This window comes from Telopea speciosissima, chromosome 1 (assembly GCF_018873765.1).
Source record: "Telopea speciosissima isolate NSW1024214 ecotype Mountain lineage chromosome 1, Tspe_v1, whole genome shotgun sequence".
Classification (NCBI taxonomy): domain Eukaryota; kingdom Viridiplantae; phylum Streptophyta; class Magnoliopsida; order Proteales; family Proteaceae; genus Telopea; species Telopea speciosissima.
Window position 1 is genome coordinate 47,086,240 of NC_057916.1, and position 14,019 is coordinate 47,100,258.

Below are 14,019 nucleotides of genomic sequence, written 5' to 3' on the forward strand. Positions count from 1 at the left end.
TTGATTCCAAGGTAGATCTCCAAACCTTCAACTTGGTGTTAATCTCTGCTTTTGTCGTCTCCACTAAGACAATATCATCAACAAAAAGCATGCACTAAGGGACTTCATTTTGGATGTCCCTGGTTAAATCATCCATGATAAGCGCAAATAGACAAGGGCTTAAAGCTGATCCTTGATGTAACCCCATTGTAATTGGGAATTTACTACCTTGACCCCCACAATTCTTACGCTAGTCACCACACTTCATACATATATTTAATTATGTCTACATATTTACATGCTACCCTTCTCTATTGTAGTATCTGCCAGACTAACTTTCTAGGGACTCTGTCGTAGGCCTTTTCTAGGTCAATAAAGACCACATCGAGATCCTTTTTGCCTTCTGTATATCTTTCCATGAGTCTCCTAAGTAAGAAGATAGCTTCCATCGTGGATCTTCCTGGCATAAATCCGAATTGGTTCTCTGATATAGTAGTTTCCTTTCTCAAGTGGGTTTCGATAACTCTTTCCCATAATTTCCGTCGTATGACTCATTAGTTTTATGCCTCTATAGTTATTGCAGCTTTGAATATCACCCTTATTTAAAAAAATCGGGACCACCATGCTTCTCCTCCATTCTTCTGGCATTTTCTTTGAGCTCATAATCATGTTAAACATCTTGGTTAGCTAAGATAAACCATAGATTCCCAAGCTCTTCCACACTTCTGTCGGGACCTCGTCTGGGCCAGGGTCCTTGCCTACTTTCATCTTTCATAAAGCTTCTTTTACTTCAGATACCATGGTTTTCCGTACATATTTACACCCTGCGGTGTTAGGTTGAGTAATGGGGCTTTCCGGGGCTATGTTGCTCGAAAAGTCTTCATTAAGTAGGCTGTAGAAATACTTATTCCATCTCTCCTTTATGACCTCATCCCTTTTAAATACTCTACCATCATCATCTTTAATACATGTAACATGGTCTAAATCTTAACTCTTCCTTTCTCTCGTTATAGCTATCTTATAGATAGCTTTTCCCCCTTCCTTTGTGTTCAGATGTATGACACCTTAATTGTGCAACAAAAAGAATTTAGGTTTAATACCTGAGCAATTAGAATATATAAGGTTGTATTTGTGGTGAGCATACTGCTTTTGCTCAGAATCTTTTAGTTTGTTTTCTTGGGTTTTTTTTTTTGGGGGGGGGGGGGTTCCTTTTTTGTTAAGGGTGTCAATTGGTTCGGTTTTGGTTCGATTTAAGATATAAAATGTAGAAACCAAAACCGAACCGAACCAAGAATAGGACTACATTTTCAAAACCAAAACCAATTCTACTCGGTTCAGTTCGGGTTTTATTCGGTTTCTTAGTGGTTTTAATTTGGTTTCATATTCGGTTTAGATCCTATTCTAAGTGTTTTTGCCTACTTTTTACATCTTCACCAATAAAAAACCCTTATTTGTTGGATCATAGTCCACCAAACTTTTTCCAAACACTAAAATGAAATAGAATTTATCATCCACCTTTGATTGAAAAATTAAAAAAGAATATGATTTTATCCGGTTCCTTATTTGGTTTGATAATAGGTAATTCGGTTCGGTTTAATGGTTTTAGGCATGAATCCGAAACGAGCCGACATAAGATTCCAGCTTTTGCAACCAAAACTGAACCAATTTATTTCGGTTCAATTCGGTGCGGTTTTAAGTGGCCGGTTTCGGTTCTAAATTGACACCCTTATTTTTGTACCTAATCTCTATGGTGTAATACATGATTCTCTTGTATGCCATTGCTACAGGCTTAAATTGCTACCTTACATTGCACTTGAAAATCAGGCATCATCATTATCATTATGTAGTAGTGGTATCATTATTATTATGGAAAAGTTGCTTTATATGATACTGTCAAAGATGGCTTGCCTTGATGTCTGCCTTCTTGAGCCACATAGAGGAAATCTCTTTTCAATTTGATTGTCGGATAGTAGCTCCCCAAGTTTCGGGTCCGATCTCCATATTTGGTGCTCCGTACTAGGACTTCACTCTTGTATTTTCAACTATTGAGGCAAAGTTGCCAAAGTTGCTTCAAATCTTTGTATTGCTACATTGAAAAATGTCTTTGCTGAAACTTACTAGATTGATGATAGATGGTGATGAGGATACATGTCTTCAAAATTTTGAGCACTGACTAAATTGCCATGTGGCAGATTTTGGGCTGTGAAGGAAACTTGAGCCATTGTTTTGTTATGGCTGCTACTGCTGCTACTGCTGTTGTTGATATTGTTGTTTTTTTTCATTATGATATCATTTTTGACTGAATTATAATATCAGGATCCAGCTGTTAGGGGAAAGTCATCAGGACAGTCAAACTACAGCGGAGGTGCATTTTATACAACAGTAAGATTTTTCTTTGGATTGCTTGACATCTATTTATTTCCTTTAAGGTCATCATGTGCCATGATTTCACAAAGTTCTTTGATTGTACATTCTTACAACCTGCAAAATATCACTCTATTCCTTGATTCTGGAAGTTCATCTGCAAAATATAGTGATGGAACATAACATTTCAAATCCTGCTCCTCTAATTCCTAGTCCTTCTAAGTTATAACTCAATTTTAAAGGTTCTCCGCTTACTCTCTTACTGTAAATGTTTGTCAAAGTTGGTTGAGTTACAACACACACACACACACACTCACAAAATGTAAAGAAAGAAAATAGGGTAAATCTTAGAGTAGAAGAAATCTACTATGTAAATGGAATGTGGAACTTTGTCAAAATCTAGTTAGGTCTTTGGATCTATTTTACTTCAACAAGATTTAGAAAGCCAAACACACAGGAATAGAAGAGAGAAATCAACCCATTACTAAGAGGGTTTTAACAAACCAAAATCCAGGTTTCTGATCCAGATTGAAGGTTGGTCGAGTGAAGCTTATAACATGCAGACATTAGTTCCCAAATTTCAAGAAGATCAATGGTTGGATTTGGATCTGAGATGGCAGAACAGGACAGAAATTAGAAACTTGCTGAAACTGGAACTCTGAATTGGTAAGGTAAGATTAAGAGAAGAAGATAAGAGGAAAGGAAGGGATATGATCTTGGATTCACCACCAAGGCCTGCGGGAATGGCTTCACTACCAATCCCCAATGTGTTGAATCACCCACAAAACAGCTGGAGCTGCATCACCACAGTCCAAAAAATAACATCACCATTGTACCAAAGAGGCAAAAGCCAAATTTCTCAATGCTTAAATCGTAGGGGAGGTTTATGACCCTTCTCCTTTATTTGTAACTTCCAGAACAATCACAAAATTAGGAAACCCCTATGTATGGTTGGAGGAATTCCAACTTAAGTTTCTCTATAAAATAAAAACTTTCTAGAACATAACAGAATAGATTCTATGGCAGGAATGTAGGACACCTGTCCAGCCCTTCTAGAAGCAATATGATGTAGATCACAAGTCCATATGTACCTGCAGGAACAAGCCCCAAAACCAGCCCAGCAAGGTTGTGGATTCGACTGCTGTGAGAGGCAGCCTGGTCTGATTATGTGGCAAGTTTTTGTTGGTTTGGTGGAGCATCACCTAGGCAGTCTGAACTACTTTCACCCAAAAAAAAGAAAAAAGTTTCTGTTCACATGAACAATACCCGAACTACTGTTCATGCGAACAGTGTTATGGGTCCATAAGCCTTGTATGGAGAAGGAAATCCAAGCAAATATTTGATATTCTGTGGGCCCCACTGAAGATAGCAAGACAAGGCAGATTTTATTGCTGATTTATTTAGTTACTATTTACTTTAAATTTTTATTTTTTGTTTACTTTTTAATTTTATTTCAGTTTACTTAGTTAAGTCTTACTTAGTCAAGTCTTAGATTACTTGGTGTACAAGCCTCAATATTTTCTTGTAAGAGGCTTATAGTTCCCTGGTTCGAGGTTGACTTTTGCATTTCACTACTAAAGTAACCAAGGTTTAAAAAATCGGTATCACGTATCGTATTGGTGGGGGTGATTTTAAGAGATGTATCATATCGTATCGTATCGGAGATACGTATCGCACGTTATAGATACGCATGAGAATGGTCAAGATACACAGAAATTAATGCAGTTAGAAGATGGATCAGATAGGGATTCTTTGTAATTGTCTTATTTTATTCATGTTATTAGAATCGTAGGAAGGTAAGAGTCCAATTTTGTTTAAATTTGTCTTCTGTTTTGGATTAGATAGAGTTAGAGTCTAGTTATGATTTAAGTTTTACAATAAGATTTGGAATTTTATTTTATAAAAGGCATGTAACCCAGCAATTTGAGACAGATTTGAGAGTTTGAATAGAAGTTATTTGGGTTAAGACGATGGCTGTCATGAGCCTTGCGTGCTTTTTTTCTCCCTTCTTATATCTCTTTCTTCTTCTTCTCCTTTCATTCGTCCTATCATCTTCCCAATCTCAGGTTTTGTTCTAGCAGAATAGTGAATAACAGAGAGCTTGACGGAACTCCTTTGGCAGAGCTCTGTCTGGTTCAATATCTTGATCGAAGGAAGGGCTTTCATAGGCGATCAGAACCCTGGAATTTCTTCCCCCAAACCCTTCTCTGTTGTGAGCAAGTAAACCAGTTGCAGATCTGGTTTCCCTTTTACCTCTATATCCAGTTTTGGAGTTGGTCTTTGTGTTGGTGCTTACCTGATGATGTCTCTATGATCTGGAAACAATATTGTTAAGGATTACGAACACATTCGAAGCTTTTGTGTGCAATCGGAGCTTGAGTTGAAGGCCTGAATCAATTGCATGGAATTTCCTTCACCGCTGGTTCTGTTGTGCTCACAGGATGAAGACGATCTCTATTTCCTTTGGCAAATAAACCCCTTTATTGGACTTTTTCCCATTTTACCCTTTTCTTCTTATAATATCACTCCTATCCATATTTTGTTTCTCCATTCCAAAACTACCCATTTCACTCATACATTACCTTTCCTTTATTTGTTCTAGTCTTTTGTGCTTCTACTAATTACAAATCTGCCATTTCTCCTTTACAACTTTAGATTAATTACAATACTGCTGTCCCATTATAAACTTCTGTTTATTTACAATTCTTTACAATTCTGCCTTTGGTTATATGAACTTTGACATATTTAAGGATTTGCCATCATTCTTTTATTTGAGTCTTCTATTATTGGGTGGGCCCATAAATGAACCAAATAGGATATTTTGACCTGGGTTCTGCATCAGAAATACACTTTTGGAGAAAAAAACAATATAAATATGCAATATTGCAGTTTGTTTCCTTGGTTCAACCAAAGTGAAGTTTGTTTCCTTGATTTGATTCGTTTTTCAGCAAGGAATCAACGCCCCAAGCATAAAATTTGAAAGAAGAGGTCACAAAATTGAAGTTTTGGGTGAAAACTTGTCCGTCCAGGTGCTGTTGCCTGTTGGTGCTTTCTGGTTTCTGGAATCACGATTCTGAAGTCACATGTGCCTTTTAATGTGTGTATTGCAATGTATCATATTGTATCGGCCGATACGATGCAATACGTACCTATACTTTTAATTTTTTTTCAACCCCTAAATCAATCGTATCAAGAGTATTGGTATTTATCAGTTGTATCGTATTGGATCACGCCATATTGGCCGATACAATGCGATATTGATCGATTCCATTGTTTTTAGGAAAATATACATTTACCACCCCTGGGGTTTTAAACAATTACGTCTACCACCCATAGAATTTCATCTATTTCATAAACCTCCCCTATATTTTGAAAAATTCTTACAAACGTACCGCTACCATTAGATGAGAACAGTTAAGTGATGATGTCATCACCCAGATTTTAACTAAATGCCAGTAATGCCCTTAATGAAGCTATTTTTCCATATTTACCCTTATTTTATGACAATTTTACCCCCACTAAACCTCTTCTCTTCTTGCTGTTTAACTCACCATCACCACTCTACCCTCCTCTCTCTCCTCCGTGCACCCCCTGCAACCCATCCTCTCCGCTGCAACATCTCTCTCCCAAAGCTACCCTGTCTTGCAGCCCCACCCCACCACCTCTGTCCTTTATCCCAACCCAATCCCATCCTACACCATCCCGTTCCCACCACCGCAACACACCCATACCCTCTGCTGCAACAACACTCCCCTGCCCCACCGCTCCTGTGAGGAACCCACAACCCACAATACACCACACCTTCCTCCACAACATACCAAAAGCTACATCCAAAGCTACCGAAACTGAACATTCCTCCACGATTTCCAATAAAAATCCCAACTTAGGGCAACTCATCAACGACAGCGCCACATGAGATACATAAAATCTCTTTCTGCTGGCTTTTTACTTTAAGTTCTGTGAGATTTAGATCCCTTTGCTGTGAGATGCAGTCATAGTTCGAGAACTCGCGAGATCTCGCCGAGTGATGCAGATTTATCACCAAACTGGGCTTCTTTTATTAGGAATAAGTTTAGGGTTGGGTTACATACATGTTGGGCCTTTGATCCCATAGGTTTCTAATGTAATAGGCCACTTTTATGGGCCTAAAATATGGGTATATAGGTTGCATACGGGATTAGCCTAATACTTGGTTTATTTTTATGTTTTTTAATTGAACCGGTTTAAATTGGTTGCATCCAATTGGTTCAATTTAAGTGATCATGTGACTTTGTTAAGTGGTCATGTGATGTAAGTTGGGCTGGATTAGGACTCTATAAGTCCAGCCATGTTTTGAGTCTATTTCCTTTAGTATTCTAGTTTCCTAGTCAGTTTAAGTTACCTAATAGGTTAGGGATAGGGTTAGGTCATTTCTTTTTAGTGTCCAAGTCTATTTTTGAGTCTTCCATATAAGTTTGTATGGGAGACCAGCATTACATACGAATTTGATTAATAAAAATTAGCTTTATGTTTGCTGCCATTGCTGTTGCTGTTCTTTGTGAGTGTATATCCTTGTGAATCTCAAGGTGGAAGGGATTGGTGGATCTCCAATCGACTCCTTGCATCGTGAAGATCGGGAGGGCTGCTACTTATCTCCTTGCATCGTGAAGATCGGGAGACCCCATTGTTCATCTTCAAAGCTGCTGCCATTGAAGACCTGCAACAAGTAAGAAATTCTGCAACTATTCTTCTTCCTTCTAGAAAGTCACATACAAGGTGATTTTCGTGAGAATTCTGCCCAGCCAAATCTAACCATCAGAACTGGCTAAAAATTTGATTGAGTCTTCCTCAAACCCTAAGAGAGACTCGATTCAAATTTCAGCACCATCCACCCAACCAATTGTCTGAAATTACAGTTTTACCCCTCTCTCTTACTTCTACTAGGAAACCTCCATAACATCGAATCTGTCCATCAGTTTCAAACCAAACTTTCAGCATACATCCCTTACATCATTGTTGACACTCGATCCAAGTTTCAGCCCCAAACTCCCACTCTAACCCCTTCATCTCCTTGCTCCATTAAAACCCAAACCCAAAACCCTAAAATTCAATTCTGCCCAAAATTGCAGAATTTCAAAACTCATCTAAACCCTAACCTTTTTATACCATATTGACCCCCTAGACTTGCCCATTAATACCTTATAAACCCCTTTCCCAATATCCAACCCAAACCCTAGGAATTGACCTAAATCCTAGTGCTGTCCATTTGATCCAGCAGCCCCTTTTGTTATTTGATCCTGTTGTTTGGCTCCTAGTAGGTCTCCTACCTATCTAGGACTGCATTACCGAGTTTCTCGGTTTTTCAAAAACTCGAGTCGAGATGCCATACGCATTATAAAATTACGTTTTGATCGCGGTATCGTCTCGACCCATGCATCTGAGACCAATTTTGAAGTTTTTTTCCTTATTTTTTACGTCATAAAAATGCAATTTCTCGCCTAGATCTCGCCGAGATCTCGGTATCGGGTATGGATATGGGTTTTGATCCATTTTTTCTCCCCATTTCACCCATCTAACCCATTTTATAAACTAAGCTGCATGGACAGAACTCGAAAATCTCGCTGAGTTCTGTCCATAGCTCTAAAGAAAGGGAAAACAGCCCATTTTGCTCCATTTTCTTCCTCTTTCCTTCAAATCTTGGGTGGATTGCATGGTTTCAATTGAGATTCAAGTGCTAAATTGAAGATTCAAATCTTGGGTGGATCAATATAGGGATGAATTTATTACTCGATCACATTTTATGTAACAAATTCAGAGAACATTGATGTAATGTACTTTTTATTTGAATGTTTTGATTGATATTTACTAATTTGGATGTTTTGATTGCTAATTTGCTATGTATTACTAAATTATGTGTAGAGTAGGTTGAAACTCATATTTGAACTTATTTTTTTGGCAAATCTGGGCATGCCATTGTATTTAAATAGCCTGAAATAGGTTGAATACCAAGTTTCAGATCCAAAATATGTGTAAAACCCACCGAGTTGGGGGTCCGAGTCAAAAAAAAAAAATGCAGCAACTTGCCGAGATCAATGCAGCAACTCGCCCGACTTGTCTCGGTTTCTGGCTGGGCCGAGATGCCACCAAGACCTGAGTTTTAGAACCTTGGATGCAATGAACCCTTAGTAGGATGCTAAGATAGGCTGTTGGGCTTCCAGTCTGAGGACCAGCTTGGTTCATATATTCTTATCTTCATTCTTCTTACTCTTCTCCTTCCATCAATTTCAACAAGTCAGAACTTCTTTCCTAACCTGCATAAGTTTTTTTATTAGTTATGGTCCAATCCTACTGAGGACAAGATTCTAGGTACAGAATCTAAGAATAGCAAATCGATAGCAGATTTCAGAGGAATCAAATCGATAATCAAACATGATCAGTGCTGCAACAAACTCAACAGAAACAATAGAATGCCAATCGGAAACCAAATTCCAGAATTCGATCCAAACAGAGAATTAAGATAGATTGGAAGCAGGATACTGTGAAATCAAAAGAAAGATTTGAAAATAGAACTTCAAAATCAAACTCCAAAATTGAGAAATTTAGAAATCCTACTTAGAACAGTATCTTGAACTATTTCTGTGATCAAAATTTAATCAGAACAGAATTCATAGCGGAGGAACAAGAGTGAATAGCTGTGTTGGGGGTTACGGTTTTGGAAGCGGAGGTGGTGGATACGGTGGGGGGAAGAGGTGGTGGTGGTTGAAGGGGAGGGGGTTACGACGGTGGAGGTGGCGGCGGTGGTGGTGAGTAGAAATAAGGGAAGAAGAAGAGGACTAGGGCAAAATTGTCATTTCCTTTCAAAATTAACAGAGTTAGTACTCAAGGGTACAGAAGTAATTTTTGAAATTCCAAAGGTGATAGACGTAATTGTCTGAAACCCCAGAGGTGGTAGACGTAAATTTCCCCTTTTTTTAAAAGATACATCTCACTGGATCGTATTGATACTCTGCGATACCAATACATAGTGATGTAGGACAAAACATGAAGAAAAAGAGGCCAAAACACTGTTCACGTGAGCAGTGTCACAGCCCCTTATTTTGCCTTGGTAGAATATTATTAGAAAAGATAAATACTTATGTTCTCGGAAAATTCAATTTTAGTAGATATAAACCATATCAGGTAGATGTTCTTATTGATACAGGTGCAACAACATGTGCTTGTCGATGGAATGCTTTACCACCAGACAAGTGGGTAAAGATGAAAACTGCAATATCAACAATAGGTATTAATGGCAGTGAAAATAAGATTGAGTATAAGGCTACACAAGTCTCAATCTGGTTAGGTGAACATCAATTTAAAATTCCAAAAATTTATGTTTTCCTTAATGCATGGTGATATTATTCTTGGAAATAATTTTTTTCAAAAATATTTCCTATGGAATTATCCCATCATACCCTTTTTCTAACCCTAACAGTAAGAAAATTTCTGTTCCGTTACTTGTAGAACACATGTATCGATGCGTCAAAGGCTTTTCACCTCAAAAGCGTGGTGAAATACATAAAAAAGTTGCAATAAATTCACTAAGTTCAACTCATTGGATTTACAAAATCATTGAACAAATTTTAGTTTTGATCGTTTAAAGTTATGGTTTCGTAGTCCACGATACTGTAAACTTACATAATCAGACCCTAATAGAATCATTAGAGTCAAACCAATGATCTATACTAAACCAGATATAGATGAATTTGAAATTCAAATTAAAGAATTATTGGGTTAAGGACTTATTGAAGAAACGAATAGTCCTCATTCCAGTCCAGCATTTACATTATAAGAAACCATGCTGAAATTAAACGTGGAAAAGCAAGAATGGTCATCAATTATAAAAGGTTAAACCAAAATCTTGAATTTGATGGTTATTTTATTCCCAGAAAAGATGTTTTGGTTAATCGAACTAAACAAGCCAAATACATCAGTAAATTTGACTGTAAGTCTGACTTTTGGCAAATAAAGCTTACTGAGGAATCAAAACCTCTTACAGCTATTAGTGCCCCATATAATTATTATCAATGGATAGTAATTCCCCTCAAATTTTTCATAAATGGATTGATAAAATCTTTCTGATTTAAGAGATTTTTGTGTGGTTTACATTGATGATATTTTGGTCTTCTCTAAAACAGCATAGGATCATAAAAACATTTAGATATTGTTTGTGAGAAATTCATAAAACATGGAATTATTCTCAGTCCTAAGAAAATTGATGTTGAAAAAACTACAATTGATTTTCTTGGTCTTATTTTAGGTCAATCAGGTCTAAAGCTACAAGAGCATATAATTTCTAAAATTAAAGATTTTCCTGAAACAATAGTTGATAAAAAACAACTACAAAGTTTTCTAGGAGTTCTTAATTACAGTAGGAATTATATAAAAAATTTATCTAAAAAAGAAAAACCTTTTTTAGATAAAATTAGAAAAAATAAGGAATTTTGCTGGACACAAGCAGACTCAAAAATTGTTAAACAAATTAAGTCTGAACTAGGTCCCACTTTGACAGTTTATTTTCCAAAAGAAGAAGATAAACTTATTCTTGAAACAGATGCTAGCAGTGAACATTGGGGTGATGTTTTAAAGGCTCCAAACAAGGTCTGATGAAGTAGTTTAGGCCTTGGCCTCTGGGTGCAATAGTCATATAATTTAATCTTTGATGGTTTAATATCTAGAGTATAATAAAAAATCAATACTAAGATTTTAGGGGAAGAAAGTTCATCATTAGACAAATACTTAAGAGTACAAGAATTTAGAAAAAAAGCATCAAGAATTTAGAGAAAGGAAAAATAAACACAAGTAAGCAAACTAAGAAGCAAACAGTCAAGAAACACCGTAGCACCAATTAATGATGTGGATCAAGCTGATTGCTCTCAAGGCTGAAAGCCAACTTATTGCACCAGCTGTTGTGGTAGGGAGAGACACCAATCTCCAGGTAATGGGAATTATATTTCGTTCCTCAAATTTTCTTGTTTATTGTTATTATCATCATCACTACTTGTGTGTAATTAGATTTTCAAGATATCTAATCCTACTTACACAATTAGAAACGGGAAAAAAAAAAAAAATGCTAAAATCCAACTCTAATCCTAACTATGACTCAAAACCTAACTACCAAGTAAGATAAATCTCCTAGTGTTACACTAAAAAATGAGTAAGGACAATCTAAATTGCTTTCCTTTAATACAATTATGACTTATTGTCTTAACATCAACTGACGCCCGAACTTAATAAATCAGAATCCAATTCAACTCATTGATATTTTTATATGAGAAAAAAATACTATTAAAATTTTCCTTCCCTTCCATTGCTTCCAAAGGATAAACGGTATTGCTTTATCAAAATAAATTGAAATGCTTGTATGGGCCAAGGAATTCTTGGAAGGGTGACTAGTCTGATAATACCCTTGAAATTTGTCTACTGTTTATAAATTCTCTGCAGCTGGTTTACAAAGTATTTGAGCATACATGAAAGACTTTACAACTATATGCTTTCACTATAATCCATAGTCAGGTTCATATGTTTCTCTATATCGATTGCTGCGTTGTGCCGTTGTGGCAGCAGATTGTCATTTGAGAAGTCTGATTGTTTTTGTTTTGTTAGGTTTACTTTCCCATTTTATTTTCTTATGCCATGGTCATGCATTTGAAATGTTCTTTTATTGTATGAGGCCCTGGTTTCTTTGTGGTCTACTTGAGCTCAAGGTCTGAAATATTATTATCTTGCTGTGATTCCCAGAATCCTGGAAGTGTTCCTCCTGCCACAAACTCAAGGCTTTCACCTCTTCCTCCTGAGCCTGCAGATTTTAACTATGATCGTGGTGCTACAATTGATATTCCTCTTGATTCAGGAAAAGTGGGTGTGCATTCTGTGTACTAGAGCTTATTCTATGTTTCTTGCCTCATGTTTTGTCTGAGCTTAGGTTCTTGGCTGTTCTTTTTCCAAGTTTAGGATTTGAAAAAGAAGGAGAAGGAGCTTCAAGCTAAGGAGTCCGAATTGAAGAAGAGAGAACAGGTACATGCCAATACTATTGCATTGAATGAAATATTGCACATTCCAGTTGAACATGGATGCAAGTGATGGCTTTTCTCTTTCTTCTTTCCCCCCTTTCAGGAACCATAGCTTGCTAAAAAATTCAAATTTGCTTCCAAATTGGAATTACCACTTGTTTTAGTATATTTCTTATAAATTTATATTTTAGAACGTGTATTGAGTATGAGGGTCATACCCACTGTTTCAAGGATTGGTAAATATTTATCCAGGTTGTGCAATGTGGAGTTGTTTGGGTACAACAATCCGATATATTACACAATGTACGAGATGAGTCGTTCTAGTATCAAACCTTTAACTAACTGGATTAACTGATCTCAATCTATCAGGATCTGTATTACCTCGCAACAATCCTGGTTCTGATATTGATCTTAAAATCGTTGTTCATTCCATTTGCTTATCCAATTTCAAGTGTTACAGTATTTGCATCTTAGGTGAAGTTGGCAAAAAAATTATGGGCAAAAGATTCTCACGCCGTCCGTTCGCGGTTTCTTCTCATGCCCTTTCAAAAAAAGTGAGGGTCCCACGTCCTCTTTCCTCCTCGAAAACCGCCTATTTTACGATTTGTTACCCGTATAACATGCTTAATTAGAGTTGCGGATGTTGACAAGCTGCACTGCAAGCAGTACAGCCACAGCAATAAGAAGAACCAGGTCCATACATAGGTCCACGGTTCTTCAACTGGAAATTTGGTTCAGGCCAGACCTAGCCAATGGTCTGGGGTGTAATGTAGTCCTAGATTGGTAGAAGACCAACTAGAAGCCAGTAAACCAGGATCTATTATGAATAGGTGAATTAGCTAGGTCAAAATAGTTTTTTTTGGGTGAAATTTGGGGCTAGGGTTTGGATCGATTATTCCTAGTGTAGGGAATGAAATTCGATTCAGGTATGTTGTGATTCTGATGGTTGGATTGGTCTGTAAAGAATTTGGGTAATGGGATGATCTGCAGAAATAGGTGGGACGTTGCGGTTTGAATTGGGTAATGGGAAAACAGCTTTGTTTGAGTATTCCAATTGGGCAGGATAATACTTGACTCAATTATGTGAAGGTGTTGTTAGTTGAATGGTTTGTTAAGAATTTTGGGAGATGGGATGGTTTCAAGAGATGAGTGGGAAAATTAGGGTTTTGGGGTGGTTTGGAGGATTAGGAGAAGAATGAGTATCCTCAAGTTTCTCGTCTTTGAAAAGAGCATTACCTTCTATATTTCTGCAGTTCCAATCCTTTCCTCAATAGTCATGTCACTATGAGTTTTCCTTGGTTGATTAAGAAGGCTTGGGGATGTAGAGGATTAGGAGAAGAAGATTGGGGATGGGGATGTTTCCAAACTTACTTGTAGTTGCAAACAGTTATTGGCAAGCAGCTTGTTGATGGAGGAACTTGAATAAAAATTGAATCTTTGACTGAAACTAGAAAGTAGAACTTGAAGAGAACCACTCGGGCTTCACACCGCAATGTGTCGATTGGATCAAACATCAATCCCACCAGCATTGATCAAACACAAGACAAATCTTTAATGGAAGAGCAACAAAAAGCTTTTTTCATTATCAAAATTCGTTTTTAATATTTGCCCCCCTTGCAACCTTATATAAAAGACTCAAAAAATA

The 14,019-nt window shown here is 37.1% G+C and overlaps 1 protein-coding gene across 1 annotated transcript in view; it reads left to right on the forward strand.

The window, feature by feature from the left end:
* The window catches only part of LOC122645682 (secretory carrier-associated membrane protein 1-like), a 49,209-nt gene that overhangs the window by 2,582 nt on the left and 32,608 nt on the right, over nucleotides 1–14,019 (forward strand). The window contains exons 2-4 of the mRNA XM_043839008.1: nucleotides 2,296–2,361; nucleotides 12,103–12,219; nucleotides 12,316–12,378. Of these exons, the coding sequence (XP_043694943.1) occupies nucleotides 2,296–2,361; nucleotides 12,103–12,219; nucleotides 12,316–12,378 (246 nt within the window). The remainder of the gene's footprint in view (nucleotides 1–2,295; nucleotides 2,362–12,102; nucleotides 12,220–12,315; nucleotides 12,379–14,019) is intronic.